The 17,164-nt window shown below is 38.2% G+C and overlaps 2 protein-coding genes across 5 annotated transcripts in view; both read left to right on the forward strand.

The window, feature by feature from the left end:
- The window catches only part of NELL1 (neural EGFL like 1), a 753,092-nt gene that overhangs the window by 482,053 nt on the left and 253,875 nt on the right, over nt 1-17,164 (forward strand). The gene's annotated exons all lie outside the window — the stretch shown is intronic.
- On the forward strand, nt 15,450-16,835 carry LOC102148971 (isocitrate dehydrogenase [NAD] subunit gamma, mitochondrial). The gene has a single exon (XM_005612233.4). It carries the CDS (start codon nt 15,549-15,551, stop codon nt 16,698-16,700), a length of 1,152 nt encoding a protein of 383 aa, XP_005612290.4. The 5' UTR covers nt 15,450-15,548; the 3' UTR covers nt 16,701-16,835.

Genomic DNA, 17,164 nt, shown 5'->3' on the forward strand with positions numbered 1-17,164 from the left:
TCCCCCTCTAACTTCCTGATTCTGTAGCTGTTATAATAACCTTACTGTAAAAATTGGATCACACTAGTTTAAGTGTGGAGTGTGCTTTATAGGGACTTTGATTTGTGGCTAATTGAACTTGGGACTTCTTGAGAAAACCCACAGTGTCTGGTTGCCTGAGCTAGTGTCAACAGTTGTGGAATATGTGTGTGTGTGTGTGTGCATGTGTTTTGAACTAAGAACTGAAATAGGTGTAGCAGAGAGGACTGTGTTGACTCATGCATCCAATCATTATTAGCACAAAGAGATTCTCTTGCCACATCCTGGTTAAAAGGAAAACCTCTAAAATGTCAGGCAGTTGGAGAAAAATATAATAATCACATAGTGAATAGTTCTTGCACGATCACACTCCTCCTAGATAGGGAGAGAATTTAGAGGGGCATAGTCAAGGCCCTAGGTAATAGAAAAGTATTTAATAGAGTTGTTCACATGGCTGTCAAGTTTAGTTAGAAGGGAAGATAAAGATAAGCTGTTTCCAATTTACCTGTAATCTCGAGTCTTCACCTGTCTTCTTTTCAAGAAAGGCTAATGTTGCTGCTTAAGCAACAATTTCATGACTTGACTATAAACTCTACTGTTTCAGATAAAAAAGAAAAAATCCCATGCATGAATAACGTGAATAACGTGAACTCTGCACCACCACCTCAATACTCTTTTTTGCAGAGTGTGGGGGCGTTTTTCCTTTACTAAATGAAAACTATGTCTAAAAAGCTTTTCTTCGTGTAAAATTAAGTGTAGCTCTTCCACAAACAAGGGCTTCTGCGGTGGAATTAGTATTGCACAGTGTGTATTCTCTTTTGGAAAGCAAGGAGGCCGTTTCTGGATTCCATTAAATCTGGCTCTCCATAGTTCTCTGTGAGCACTGTGCATCTGTCAGCTCTTCTACGGTTATTGTATAGTGAGGGAATGACAGGTGAGAAATGGCATTAATTGTGCAACAGAGAAAATGAAACAAATTAAGTCTCTGTGCATTGATCTTTTTAGAAAAATTCTTGATAAAACAACGTTCATAATCAGTTGGTTCTGTAGGACAACAGGACATGGACTTCAAGAGTTCTCTTAAAGAGTACGTGTGTATGTTTTAAAATTTATGCTTTCATTAAGGCAAAGCTTTGGTGTAAAGTGATCTCGGGCATTGAAAATTTACTGTCTCTTTTTTTAAAAGCATGTTTTCCTTTTTAAAGTGGTATCTCTCAAAACCTTTTATTTCTATTTCAAAAGTCTTAAATGTTTCTTTACTGCCTTCAGGGTATCATAAATTTCCTTAGTTTGCCATTCAAGGTTCTCTACCCTCTGACCCCAATTTACTTTCCCCATTTGTCTGCCACTATTTCCCTACTTAAACCCTTCCTTTCAGCTGAATGGGAGTGCTTAGTGTACCCTACAGGGTTTTCAATTTTGCCTCCATCGCAGAAATCCTCTCCTTTCCTCTGTTATTTGCAGCTAGCCCTTCTTTAAGATTAGACTGAAGCCCGTTCCCTCACCATCCAAGCTCAGTTACACAGTCAGTGCACCCCTCCCTTCCACGTCTCAGCTGGGTCACTTAGGAACCATTTAGCCTCAACTGCCAGTTCACATTCTACCTGGATACATTCCGTTTTCCTCTACCAAGTGTAAGCTCCTAGAAGGTAGCAAGTTTTGTATTTATTTCACAGCATTTCTTCATTCTGACATTAAAAGATCCACTTATATATTTGTTGCTTACTTGTTTGTTATCTGTCAGTCATGTGTTTTCTGCTGTTTACTCCCACTAGAATATAAGTTCCACAAAAGGTCATGAAAATTGCGCAGGTTACAGAGGTCATACATGGCAGATAGCTTGACTCTGGAGCCCTGCTCTCAATCACGAATCTACACAGCTCATGGCAATTGTCAATGACCCCATCATTTCCATGTCTAATTTTACTTAACCTCTCAACAGGATATCGACACTGTTGACCACTCCTTCCTTGAGTGTTTCACTTCTCTTGGCGTCTGTGACATCCTTTTCTCTCCATTCTCCTCCTACCTTCCAGATCACTTTTCTCTAGTCCTCTGACAGTTCAAACGTTGATGGTCTCCAGTTTTGTGCTAATTATTTTTCTGTACTTTCTCTAAAGTCATCTTTCTAGCCTAGTATTTCTTGACCTTAATGACATGACACATTACAGTGTCACAATCAGTCATGACCTGTGTCAAAAACACTCAGTATTCATAAGCATTGTTACAAGCACTTGTGAATGGTTTCCTTTTTTAAAAAATTAGACTCATCTCAAAGTTACCATTATAAGGATGTCACGCTCACTCATTTGCATTTCAATAATGTGTGCTTTCTTGTGTGGGGAAAGGTGGAAGTGAGTTACCCATAATTCATAGCCTATTTTATATTTGCTGAAAATTTTCATAAACTATGGTTATTGATATGTCATTGATAGTTATATCATTTTTGAAATATTATAATTTGTAAACTGTGGTTTTATAGATGTGTTTGTTTCCTTGATTTTACCCATGGATACATTTTTAACAAGGAAGAGAGATGCAGACAGCATGTGTCTGCACCCACGTCTTCATAGCACAGAAATGAGAATGAGGCTCTAGTCACAATTTCCAAATCAAAGGCAATGTGATCATCCAAATGATGTATGTAATAATAGTATCTATATTAGCATCATGAACAAATATAAATATTATGTGCTACTATTTTTAACCATAAAATATTAATATTTTTCTTTATTAGTACTTGCTTACTTTTCTTATGTTACCTGTGGAGGTCTGAATTTAACCTTTAAAATATAGTTTTATATAGTTTTTATATTACATTAGGCAAATATGTATTTTTACTCAAAAAGTGACATGTTTTGGGACTGGCCTGGTGGCATGGTGATTAGTCTCACATGCTCTGCTTCAGCAGCCTGGGGTTCATGGGCCTGGATCGTGGGAGACGACCTACACACTGCTCATCAAGCCATGCCGTGGCGGCATGCCATATACAAAGTAGAGGAAGATTGATGTAGATTTTAGCTCAGGGCCAATCTTCCTCACAAAAATAAAAAAAGAGAGAGATGTTTTAAGATCATTAAATAGATGATTTTGCTAATAGAATGCTGTTGTAAATATGTCCTATAAAAACAGTTTGAGAGCTCTTTGCTTATTTGGCCAACTACTTTTGTTTACGTGTGTGTTTGGTTTTCCTTACCATCTGAGTGTACTCCTGGGAGTGTGTCTCATATGAATGCCATTCGTCATCTGTCATGATGGAAGAAAAGTTGAACACCACTGCTCAAGGATATGCTGTGTACTCCTGTGTGGTTTTCTCCCACGTGTTTATGACCCTGAATTGCTACTATCACCTGTAATCCTTTCTCTGGACCTGCAGACTCATTTATTCAGCCCTCATTTGGCATCTTTGTGTGGATGTCCTACAGGCCCCCACACGTCATATCTGAAACTAAGCTCAGTTTCTATCCTCTACTCCCAACCCAACTGCTCCTGTTTTTGGTCTACATTTTCATCAATCATATCATCATTCACCCAACCCCTTAAAAAACATTAAGGGTAATATTCAGTGTCTCCCAGGTCAGTAACCTCTACCTGTTTATCTCCTAAATGTCTCTGAAAGTGTTTCTCTCATTTACTGCCTTCACTTTAGTACAACTGCTCATCTTTTCCTGTTGGGACCATTTCATAGCCCAGTGGTTCTCAAATTTCTGTATGCGTCAGAATTGTTCAAACACAGGTTATTGGGCCCCAACTCCAGACTTCCTGATTCAGTAAGTCTAGGGATAGTACCAAGAAATTGCCTTTTTATCAAATTCATGGTATTCTTGATGCTACTGGTCTAGGGATCACATTTTGAGATGCACAGAGATAGACTATTAATTGGCCTCCCAGTCACCAGCCTAGCCACCTTACTGTTTATCCTCCAAATTGTTTCCCAAAGGATCATTTTTAAAATGCAAGTCTTATTATATCTCTCTCTTACTTAAACCCTTTTACTGTCTCAGCATCACACTTACAATAGACTTGGTTGAACTCTTTCCACTCAAATGTGTGAAACATGGCACTCTTGTTATACTTACACCTGCATAGCACTATCTTATTTTTGTTCCACTGAGTTTAAGGACTTTTTCCATTGTCCAGGGACATTTGTAGGTTAATCTTACTATTAAAATCTCAACTGTCACCCAGTTTATAATCCCAGTCTCAGAGCTTCCTTTCTTCTTCATCCATGCCTCTAAAAGATTTATCTCCTTCCAGTGCTAGGAAGAGGATTGGGTTGTATGCTTACATAAGGGTGGCCCATTGATGGAAATGAAATTGTGTGGTTGGGTCTGGGTAATTTGTCTGTCGGCTTTCTCTCCTGGTATTATCTGCTCTGGCCTCCTGCCTGGATGTGGGCAGCTATTAGCTGTCTTATGTGACATATTAAGTGACAAACAGGTACCCAATTGGCTCCTTTATAACAGTTTTTAGGAGGGGGGAGTATTACTGCCTCTTTTCTTTACTCCCAGCAGGGTGCCTCCAACCACACCAACTGCTGGCCCAACCTGACTGGACCTCTTGAGGAGGTGAAGACAGGCCCTTGCTACTCAAAGTGTAGTAGGGGGCCAGTACAATCTGTATCACTAGGGAAGTCCTTAGAAATGCAAAATCTGCACCCTTCCCCCAACAGAACTACTGAATTAGAACCTGCATGTCAATAAGATGCTAGGGTGATTAAGTTTGAGAAGCATTGGGCTAGGCCTCTAGGATCCCTAGACATTCCTCACCTGTTGCCGTTCTCTGTTCATTTACAGTAATATGAATTTGTAGGATCTGCAATAGCCATTTTCTTCATCTGTAAAATGGGGACTGTAATGCCTACCACGACAGATGATGATGTCTGTAAAATATCTTTTTATGAAGATATGTGTAAAATATCCAGCACAGCGCCTTAGATGTGGCATATGTTCTATAACAGTAAGCATTGTTAAGTCTGCATCTTCATCTTAGTGGATTTTAACAGCCTTTTGGAAATCTTCATAAACAAGTCACCTACCTCCCCCAACAACCACTAACTTGCATCAGGGAAGTTGGGGCCTGAAAGTTTAATAAGAACAGGATTGTGGCTAGTTTATAATTAAAGATATGTTTAATTTTCAATTAAATGGCATAACTGGAATGGCTTTGGGAAGCATAAGGGTTGCCTGCTTTTCAGGGTTGACTGGTAGATTTCTAGAAGTATCATATAATAATGCTTGAAGCTCTGAGCTGGGAAGATACATTAAAAGATTCTCCACATCATAGTGAGAAGGGAAATTCAAATAAAAAAACAGTGAGATACTACCACAACCCAATAGAATGGCTAAAATTAGAAATACCACAATACTGAATGTTGGTGAGGACATGAAGCTGTAATTCTTTTATATTGCCAGTGGGGATGTAAAATGGTACAACCATTTTGAAAAGTTTTTGACAGCTTCTTAAAAATTTAATGACAATAAAAAGGAACAAATTCCAGCAGGCAGAAAATTTGTAAGGAGACAGCTGAAGTCAGGAACACCATCATCAACTGGATAGAATTGACATCCATTGTCTACCTCACTCAGCAGCAGCAGAATACACATTCTTCTCAAGCTCTCACGCAACATTCACTAAGATAGACCACATTCTAGACCATAATACACATCTTAACAAATTAAAAAAAATAGAAAGCATACAATGTCTGTTCTCAGACCACAGTGGAATTAAACTAGAAATCAATAACAAAATGATAGCTGGAAAATCCCAAAACAAATATGGAGATTAAGCAACACACATCTAGATAACACATGGATCAAAGAAGAAATCTCAAGAGAAATTAAAAAAGTATTTTTGGCAAAATGAAAATAAAAACAACAGCTTATCAAAATTTGTGGGATGCAGTGAAAACAGTGTTTAGAGGGAAATATATAGTAATGAATGCATACAGTGGAAATGAAGAAGGATCTAAAATCAGTAATCTAAACTTCTACCTTAGGAAATTGGAAAAAGAAGACCAAATTCAATCCAAAGTAGGTGGAAGAAAAGAAAGATTAAGAATTTGAGCAGAAGTCAATGAAATTGAAGAGAAGATCAACAAAAACAAAAGCTAGTTCTTTGAAAAGATCAATAAAATTGATAGCTCTATAGAAATGCTAATTAAGGAAAAAGGACATGAATTACTAATATCAGAAATGAAAGAGGGGACATCACTACAGATCCTATGCACATTAAAAGGATAGTAAAAGAATACTATGGAGAGCTTTCTGCTCACAATTTGACAACCTAGATTGAAATGGACCAATTCCTTGAAAGACACAATTTGCCAAAACTCACACACGAAGAAACAAACAATCTGAATAGGCCTATGTATATTTTCAAAATTGAATCAATAATTGATGAACCCCCAAAACAGAAATCACCAGTCCCAGATGGGCTCACTGGTGAATTTTACCAAACATTTAGGGAAGAAGTTATACCAGTTCTCTGCAATACCTTCCAGAGGATAGAAACAGGGAGTATTTCCTAACATTCTATGAGACCAGCATTATCCTGGTAACAAAACCAGAGAAAAATGTTGCAAGAAAAGAAAACTACAGACAATATTTCTCATAAGCATAGATGCAAAAATCCTCACCAAAATATTAGCAAATTGAGTCTTAACAATGTATAGAAAGAAATTATGCACTACAGTTGACTGATATTTATCCCAGATGTGCTGGTTCAACATTTGAAAATCAATTAATGTAATACATTACTTCAACAGGCTAAAAAATATGACACGATATGTCAATAGATGCAGGAAAGCATGTAACAAAATTAAATACTCATGATCAAAGCTTTCAGTAAACTAATAATAGAGGGGACCTTCTTCAACTTGATAAAGAACATCTACACGTAACCTACCATTAACAGACTTCGTGATGAGAAGCACATAGCTTTCCCTCTCAGATCAGGTACAAGGCAGGGATGTCCCCCTTTGCCACTACTTTTTAATGTTATACTAGACTTTCTAGATAATGCAATTTAAGACAAGAAAAGAAAATAAAAGGTATACAGATTGGGGAGGAAGAAACAAAACTGTCTTTGTTTGCAGATGACCAGATCATCTAGGTAGAAAATCTGAAAGAATCCACACAAATCTCCTGGAACTAATAAATGATTATAGCATAATTGAAAGATACAAATTTAGTATAAAAGTCAATAGCTTTCCTATATACCAGCAATAAATAAGTGGATTTTGACATTAAAAACACAATCATTTACGTTAGCTTCCACCAAAATGGAATAGTTATATATCTGACAAGATACATATAGGACCTATATGAGGAAAAATACAAAACTCTGATGAATGAAAACAAGGAACTAAGTAAGTTGAGAGACATTTCATATTCATGGATAGAAAGACTTAATATTGTCAAGATGTCAGTTCTTCCCAACTTGATACATAGATTCACTGTAACTAATCAAAATTCCAGAACATTGTTTTGTAGATTTTGACAAACTGAGTCCAAAGTTTATATGGAGAAGCAACAGACCCAGAGCAACCAAAAAAATATTGAAGGAGAAAAACAAAGCTGGAGGACTGACATTACTCCACTTTAAGACTCACTGTAAAGCTGCATTAATAAAGACAGTATGTTATTGGCAGAAAAGCAGATTAATAAATCATTGGAAGACAATAGAGAACCCAGAAATAGACCCACATAAATAGTCAATGATTTTTGGCACAGGAGCAACGACAAGACAATGGAACAAAGTCGTTTCAACAAATGGTGCTGGAACAAGTGAACATCAACATGCAAAAAAATTAACCTAGACACAGACTTTAAACCACTCACAAAAATTAACTCAAAATGGGTTATACATTTATATGTAGGGTAAAAGAGGAGACAATCTAGATGACGTTGGATATGGCGATGACTTTTGAGATACCAGAGGCAGGATCCCTGAAACAAATAATACTCTAGACTTCATTAAAATTAAAAGTTTCTGAGTGATATCAGCATCATGGTGGAGTGAGCTGTTCTCTTAGTCTCTCCCTGCTAATATACAATGAAAAGGGCATTCATAAACCAACAGAGGACATTCACACATCACAACAGATGTCAGAGAGACCTCCACAGCCATACATCTGAAAGTAGAGAGTCTAGACCCCCAGGAGGCAGTGGATGGGGGTAAGGGGATCTCTTCTCCTTCCCCAAATAGCAGCGATCTAGGGCGCATGACTCTGAGAGGAGGGGGTGAAAGGGCAGCCCTCAGTGGGAAAGGCTTCACTCGTGGAGTTGCTTCCGAGCCTGTGGGAATGCTCCATGCTGAGGAGGCTAAACAATCATGGGGGTGTCTTCACCAAGCCATGCACTCCAGGAGGCAGACAGTGAATTCAGAGCAAGAGCACCTAGGACTGTGCACACTAAAGAAAGCAGCCCCCACTGCCTGGCACATCAGCCCAGCCAGAGCAGGAGACCCCCACCAGAGTGCCTGTGCACCTATGTGTCTAAAACAGTGTTATCCAGTGGGCAAATGCAGACGGGGCCTCTCAGCACAGCTTCCAAAGGACAGGCACAGCTACCAGGGATTGTGCAGACTCAGAATACACAGCTCCTGCTCTGCCCTCAAGTGGCAGCAGGTGGAATCTGCGATCAACAACTACCACTATGCAACACCACAGTCCTCCCCATCAAATAGCATGAAGAGGTATATTAAGACTCCAGACAAGAAGGAAAATGAGAAGTACCCAGAAATAAATTCTGAAGTCACAGAAATTTGCAATCTAAATGGTAGAGAATTCAAAATAGCTATCATAAAAAAACACTCAACGAGTTACAAGAAAACTCAGAAAGATGGTTCAATGAAATCAAGAATAAAATTAAGGAACAGAGAGAATTCTTCACAAAAGAGATTGAAACTATAAAGAGAAACCAATCAGAAACGTTGGAGATGAGAAATACAATGAATGAGATAAAGAAAAATCTGAAGTCTTTAAATAACAGGGATGATATTATGGAGGACAGAATTAGTAATTTAGAGCATAGAAATATAGAAATTATTCAGATGGAGGAGGAGAGAGAACTAAGACAAAAAAGAAATGAAGAAATTCTCCAAGAAATATCCAATTCAATTAGGAAATGCAGCATAAGGATTATAGGTATTCCAGAGGGAGAAGCGAGGGAGAAAGGAGCAGAGAGCTTGATCAAAGAAATAATAGCTGAGAACTTCGCCATCCTGACGAAGGAGCTGGAATTGCAAGTAAATGAAACTAATAGAACTCCTAATTACATCAGTGTAAAAAGACCTTCTCCAAGTCATATATTAGTAAAACTGGCAAAAGTCAATTACAAAGAAAAAATATTAAAGGCAGAAAGGTAGAGGAAAATAACCTAAAAAGGAACCCCTATCAGGCTTTCAGCAGATTTCTCCACAGGAACTTTATAGGCTAGGACAGAGTGCAATGATATCTTCAAAATTCTGAAAGACAAAAACTTTCAGCTAAGAATACTCTATCAGGTGAAACTATACTTCAGATACAATGGAGAGACAAAAACTTTCCCAGATAAATTAAAGCTGAGGGAGTTCATCACCACAAGACCTCCCCTCCACCAAGAAATGATAAAGAAGGTCCTCATATGTGAAAAAAAGGGTTTACAAAGCCTTGAGCAAGGAGATAAGTAGACAGGCAAAATCAGAAAATTGCAGCTCTCTAACAGAACAGGTTAACAAACAATTATAATAGTAAAGATAAAGGGAAGGAAATAATCAAAAATAACTATAATCACTTCATTTTAATCACAAACTCACAACACAAAATGGAATCAATTGTGAAAGCAATAATTAAGATGAGGAAGAGGAAAGGGATGGAACCTACTTAGACTAAGGAGATAAACGGCTATCAGAAAATGGGATATCTCATGTATGAGATCTTTTATAAAACCTCAGAGTAACCACTAAAAAAAAAAAATCAGAACACAGTCAAAGTGATAAATAAAGACAAAATTGAAAAAACCGTCATAGAGTATCACCAAACTGAATTGGCAGTTGGACATATGCAGAATGAGATACAAGGGAACTACAAAACAACCAGAAAATAAGTGATAAAATGGCATTATTAAGCCTTCATATATTAATAGTCATTCTAAATGTAAACGGATTGAGTTCTCTATTCAAAAGACACAGAGCGGCTCAATGGATTAAATAACAAGACCCAACAACATATTGCCTCGAGGAAACACATCTCAGCTCTAAAGACAAACACCAGCTCAGAGTGAAGAGATGGAAGATGATACTCCAAGCTAATGGCCAACAAAAGAAACCAGGTGTTGCCATACTTATATCAGACAAAGTAGACTTAAAGAAAGTTAAAGAGAGACAAAGAGGGGCAGTATACAATGATAAAAGGGACAATCTCCAAGAGGACATAAAACTTATAAATATGTATTCCCCTAACACAGGAACACAAAAGTACATAAAGCAACTATTAACTGACCTAAAAGGAGAAATTAACAGCAACATGATAGTACTAGGGGACCTCAACTCCCCACTTACATCAATTGATAGTTCATCCAGACAGAAAGTCAACAAGGAAATGGTGGACTTAAGTGAAAAACTAGATCAGATGGACTTAATGGGTATACATATAGAACATTCCATCCCAAAAGAGAAGAACATACATTCTTCTCAAGCGCACATGGAACATTCTCAAAGATAGATTATATGCTGGGAAACAAGGGAAGCCTCAATAAATTTAAGAAGATTGAAATCATATCAAGCATCTTTTCTGAACACAGTGCTATGAAACTAGAAATCAACTACAAGAAAAAAGCTGGGATAGTCACAAATATGTGGAGACTAAACAAAATGCTACTGAACAAACAATGGATCGTTGAATAAATTAAAGGGGAAATCAAAAACTGTCTGGAGATAAATGAAAATGACAATACACCATACCAACTCATCTGGGATGCAGCAAAAGTGGTCCTAAGAGGGAAATTCATAACAATACAGGCCCACCTTAACAAACAAGAAAACTCTCAATATGCAAACTTAACCTAGACGTAACAGAACTAGAAAAAGAAGAACAAACAAAGCCCCAAATCAGCAGAAGGAGAGAAATAATAAAAATTAGAGCAGAAATAAGTGAAATTAAAACAAACAAACACAAAACAGTAGCAAGGATCAAGGAAAGAAAGAGCTGCTTCTTTGAGAAGATAAACAAAATTGACAAACCATTAGCCAGACTCTATGAAAAAAAGAAGGCTAAAATAAATAAAATTAGAACTGAAAGAGGAGAAATTACAAGGGATACCACAGAAATACAAAGGATTTTAAGAGAATACTATGTAAAACTATATGCCAACAAATTGGACAATCTAGGAGAAATGGATAAATTCTTAGTCTCATACAACCTCCCAAAACTGAATCAAGAAGAAAGAGAATCTGAATAGACCAATCACAAGTAAAGAGATTGAAACAGTAATCAAAAACCTCCCAAAAAACAAAAGTCCAGGACAAGATGGCTTCTCTGGAGAATTCTACCAAACATTCAAAGAAGATTTAATACCTATCCTTCTCAAACTATTCCAAAAGATTGAAGAAGACGAAACCCTTCCTAGCACATTCTATGAGGCCAACATGACCCTGATCTCAAAGCCAGAGAAGGACAAGAGAAAGAAGGAAAATTACAGGCCAATATTGCTGATGAACATAGATTCAAAAATCCTCAATATAATATAGACAAACCAAATACAGCAATACATTGAAAGGATCATACACCATGACCAAGTGAGATTTATACCAGAGTCACAGGGATGGTTCACCATCTGCAAATCAGTCAATGTGATACACCACATTAACAAAATGAGAGAAAAAAAGCCTCATGATCATCTTAATAGATGCACAGAAAGCAGTCGACAAGATCCAGCATCCATTCATGCTAAAAACTCTCAAAAAAATGGGTATGTAAGTACCTCAACATAATAAAGGCCATGTATGACAAACCCACAGCCAACATCATACTCAGTGTGGAAAAGTGGAAAGTCATCCCTATGAGAACAGGAACAGCATAAGTGTACCCACTCTTGCCACTCTTATTCAACATAGTCCTGGAGATTTTGGCCAGAGAATTTAGGTAAGAAAAAGAAATAAAATTTATCCAAATTGGCAATGAAGAAGTGAAACTCTCGCTGTTTGCAGAAGACATGATTTTGTATACAGAAAACTCTAAAGAACCCATTGGAAAGCTATTCAATAAAATAATCAACAACTACAGCAAAGTTGCGGGTTACAAGATCAACCTACAAAATCAGTTGCATTTCTGTACTCTAATAACTATCAGAAAGAGAAATCAAGAATACAATCCCATTTACGATTGCAACAAAAAGAATAAAATGTCTGGGAGTAAATATAACCTAGAAGATGAAAGACATATACAATGAAAACTGTAAGACATTATTGAAAGAAATCGATGATGACATGTAGAAATGGAATGATATGCCATGCACATGGATACGAAGCATAAACATAGTTAACATGTCTGTACTACCTTAAAGCAATCTACAAATTCAATGCAACCAAATCAGAATGCCAATGACATTCTTCATGGAAATAGAACAAAAAATCCTAAAATTCATATGGGGCAACAAAAGACCCCAAATAGCTAAAGCAGTCTTGACATAAAAGAACAAAGTTGGATGCATCACAATCCGTGACTTCAAAACATACTACAAAGTCATAGTAATCAAAACAGCATGGCATGGGTACAAAAAGAGACACACAGATCAATGGGACAGAATTTAAAGCTCAGAAATAAAACCACACGTCTATGGACAGCTAATCTTTGACAAAGGAGCTAAGAACATACACTAGAGAAAGGAAAGTCTCTTCAGTAAATAGTGTTGGGAAAACTGGACAGTCACATGCAAAAGAATGAAAGTAGACCATTGTCTTTCACCATACTCAAAAAATTAACTCAGAGTGGATTAAAGATTTGAAGGTAAGACGTGAAACCGTAAAACTCCGAGAAGAAAATATAGGCAGTACACTCTTTGGCATCAGTCTTAGAAGGATCTTTTCGACTACCATGTGTACTCGGGCAAGAGAAACAAAAGAAAAAATAAACAAATGGAACTTCATCAGACTAAAGGGCTTCTGCAAGTCAAAGGAAACCAGAAACAAAGCTAAAAGATAACCCACCAACTTGGAGAAAATATTTTCAAATCATATATCTGGAAAGGAGTTAATCTCCAAAATAGATAAAGAACTCATATAAGTCAATAACAAAAAAAAAACAAATGACCTGATGAAAAAATGAGCAGAGAATATGAACAGACATTTTTCCAAATAAGATATACATATGGGCACATGAAAAGATGCTCAGCATCACTAATCACTGGGGAAATGCACATCAAAACTACAGTGAGATATCACCTTACACCTGTTAGAATGACTGTAATTACCAAGACAAAAAACAACAAATGTTGGAGAGGATGTGGAGAAAAGAGAACCCTCATCCACTGCTGGTGGGAATGCAAACTGGTGGAGACACTATGGAAAACAGTATGGAGATTTCTCAAAAAATTAAATATAGAAATACTGTATGACCCAGCTCTTCCACCACTGGGTATTTATCCAAAGAACCTGAAATCAGCAATTCAAAGAGACTTATGCACTCCTATGTTCATTGCAGCATTGGTCACAATAGCCAAGATGTGGAAGCAACCCAAGTGCCCATCAAGTGATGAATGGATAAAGAAGATGTGGTACATATATACACAATGGAATACTACTCGGCCATAAAAAAAGACAAAATCATCCCATTTGAAACAACATGGATGGACCTTGAGTGTATTATGTTAAGCGAAATAAGCCAGAAAGGGGAAGACAATACTGTATGATTTCACTTATATGTGGAAGATAAACCAATACCTGGACAAAGATAACAGATTAGTAGTTGCTAGAGAGGAAGAGGGTTGGGGGGTAGGCATAAGAGGTAAAGGGACACATTTATATGGTGACTGACAATAATATACAACTGAATTTTCACAACGTTATAAACTATTTTGACCTGAGTAAAAGGAAAATTAAAATCTTTTGCTCTGCAAAAGACAATGTCAGGAGAATGAGAAGAGAAGCCACAGATTTGGAGAAAATATTTGTAAAAGGCACATCTGATAAATGACTATTACCTAAAATGTACAAAGAACTCTTAAAACTCAGCAATAAGAAAACAAACTGCCAGGTTAAGAAATCAGACAAAGATCTTAACAGATACCTCATCAAAGAAGATATACAGGTGGCTAATAAGCATAATTAAAGGTGCTCCACGTCATATGTCATCAGGGAAATACAAATTAGAACAACAATGAGATCCCATGGCATGCCTTTTAGAATGGCCAAAATCCAGAACACTGACAATGCCAAATACTGGCAAGGATGTGGAACAAAAGGAACTCTCATTCATTGCTGGTGGGAATGCAAAATGGTACAGCCACTTTGGAAGACAGTTGAGCAGTTTCTGATAATATTAATCTTACTTTATCATAGGAGCCAACAGTCGTGCTCTGTGTTATTTACCCACATGAGCTGAAAACTTATGTCCACACAAAACCTGCACACTGATGTTGATGGCAGGTCTATTCATAACTGCCAAAACTTGGAAACAAGCAAGATATCCTTCAATAGCTGTATGGTTAAATAAACTGGTACATCCAGAAAATGGAAACTTATTCAGTGCTAAAAGGAGCTATGAAGCCATGAAAACACATGGAGGAACCTTAAATGCATATGACTAAAGTGAAAGAAGCCAATCTAAAAAGTCTCCATACTGTGTGATTCAAACTATAGGACATTCTGGGAAATGCAGAACTATGGAGACACTCAAAAGATCCGCGGTTACTAGGGGTTATCGGAGAGGGAGGGTTGAATAGGCAAAGCAGAGAGGATTTTTAGGGTTGTGCAGCTGCTCTGTATGATACTATAGTGATGGATATATGGTGTTATGTGTTTGTCTAGACTCGTAGAATGTACAACGCCTGGAATGAACCCTAATTTAAACTATGTGTGGTTGATAATGATGTATCCATGAAGGCTCATCACTTGTAACAAATGTACCACTTTGGTGGGGGATTTTGTTAGTGGTGGAGCCTGTGCCTATCCGGGGGATGGGGTGCATGGGAAATCTCTGTACCTGCCATTCAGTTTTGCTGTGAACCTAAAACTTCTGTAAAATATAAAGTCTGTTTTTTAAGACATATATCGTACAGAGCTTAGCACATTGAATGTGCCTAATGAATTATAATCTAATTCCAAAGTGTGTCTTCCACTATATAACACATCATATCTCCTGATTAGCCATCTCTCTCACTGCAGTAGAACCTCTTTCCAAAATAGAATCCAAGGAAGGAGAGAGAATTGTGACCTCAGCAAGAATTATGGATCTAGAATTCCACCAAAAGAATCTAGTTCAAAGTGAGAGGAAGAGCACGTATTTTTACATCTATTAAATAAATCTCCATGTACTGATCGTGGCCCTGAAGATGCTGACAGCTGCCGGTTTCTCTGGGAAGGCCATGTTCCGACCTTCCATTCTTGGCCATTCTTGGGAGATCTTACTTGGCCGTGAAACCTCCCTGAGGAGCTTTTCTTCTAAACACAATATTCCTCCATCAGCCAAGTATGGTGGGCGGCACACTGTGACTATGATTCCTGGGGATGGCATCGGGCCTGAACTTATGCTGCATGTCAAGACTGTGTTCAGACGTATGTGTGTGCCTGTGGACTTTGAGGAGGTGCAGGTTAACTCCACTTCTTGCGAAGAGGACGTGCATAATGCCATCATGGCAGTCCGTCGAAACCGTGTGGCCTTGAAGGGCAACATTGAAACTGACCACAGTCTGCCACCATCTCACAAATCCCGCAACAGCCTGTTTCGCACCATGCTAGATCTCTATGCCAGTGTCATCCATTTTCAGAGTCTGCCGGGTGTGGAGACCCAGCACAAGAACGTAGACATCTTAGTTGTTCGGGAAAACACAGAGGGTGAATACAGCAACCTGGAGCATGAGAGTGTGAAAGGAGTGATAGAGAGCCTAAAGATCATCACTAAGGCCAAGTCTTTGCGCATTGCTGAATGTGCCTTCCAGCTGGCCCAGGACATGGGGCGCAAGAAAGTGACAGCTGTGCACAAGGCCAACATCATGAAATTGGGAGATGGTCTCTTCCTCCAGTGCTGTAGGGAGGTGGCCTCCCACTATCCTCAGCTCACCTTTGAAAGCATGATTGTCGATAACACTACCATGCAGCTGGTATCCCGCCCCCAGCAGTTTGATGTCATGGTGATGCCCAATCTTTATGGCAACATTGTCAACAATGTCTGCACAGGGTTGGTTGGAGGAGCAGGGCTTGTGCCTGGTGCCAACTATGGACACATATATGCAGTGTTTGAAACAGCTTCAAAGCAATCTGGCAAGAATATAGCCAATAAGAATATGGCTAACCCTACTGCCATGCTGCTGTCGAGTTGTATTATGCTGGATTACCTCAAGCTTCACTCCTATGCCACTTCCATACGTACTGCAGTCTTGGCATCCGTGGAGAATAAAAGTGTCCATACTCCAGACATTGGAGGCCAGAGTACCACATTGGATTTCATTCAAAATATCATCAACCACATCGATACTGTCAATTAAATGGCCAGTGCCTTGGAGGCTAAGCTATCCTGCAACGTCCTTTGTCCCACATTTGACCTCACCCTGCCCACTCAGAACCCCTGTCCAGCTTGTTTAGTGTGGACTCCAGAATAAAGTAGCTTCTGCTCCAATTCAGAAGAGGTGGGAGGACTGAATCTTAACTGATTTTTTTTTCTGTTAAATTAGACTACCGTAAGTGTCCTAAACATTGCTTGCTTAAATTAGCCAAACCTATTGTGTTGTAAATGTATTGAGGAATTCTTCTCGATTTTAATCCACAATTCACGCTTCCCTATGATATGATACACTGAATCAATCAGAGCTGTTTGTAGACTCCTAAGGCCTTCCTAGAACCTGGCACACTGATTTACTCTTTATCTGGGTCATTAAAATTCAGCAAACCAGCCTGCAGAGAAGTCTGGCTTCTCTCTAGAGGTTGCTAATGAGTTAATTAGTGCAATAAA

The sequence above is a fragment of the Equus caballus genome, chromosome 7 (genome assembly GCF_041296265.1).
Source record: "Equus caballus isolate H_3958 breed thoroughbred chromosome 7, TB-T2T, whole genome shotgun sequence".
Lineage (NCBI taxonomy): Eukaryota > Metazoa > Chordata > Mammalia > Perissodactyla > Equidae > Equus > Equus caballus.

Bases quoted from the DNA above. Each gene is read 5' to 3' on its own strand.
- LOC102148971 (XM_005612233.4), top strand. From the start codon at position 15,549: ATGCTGACAGCTGCCGGTTTCTCTGGGAAGGCCATGTTCCGACCTTCC.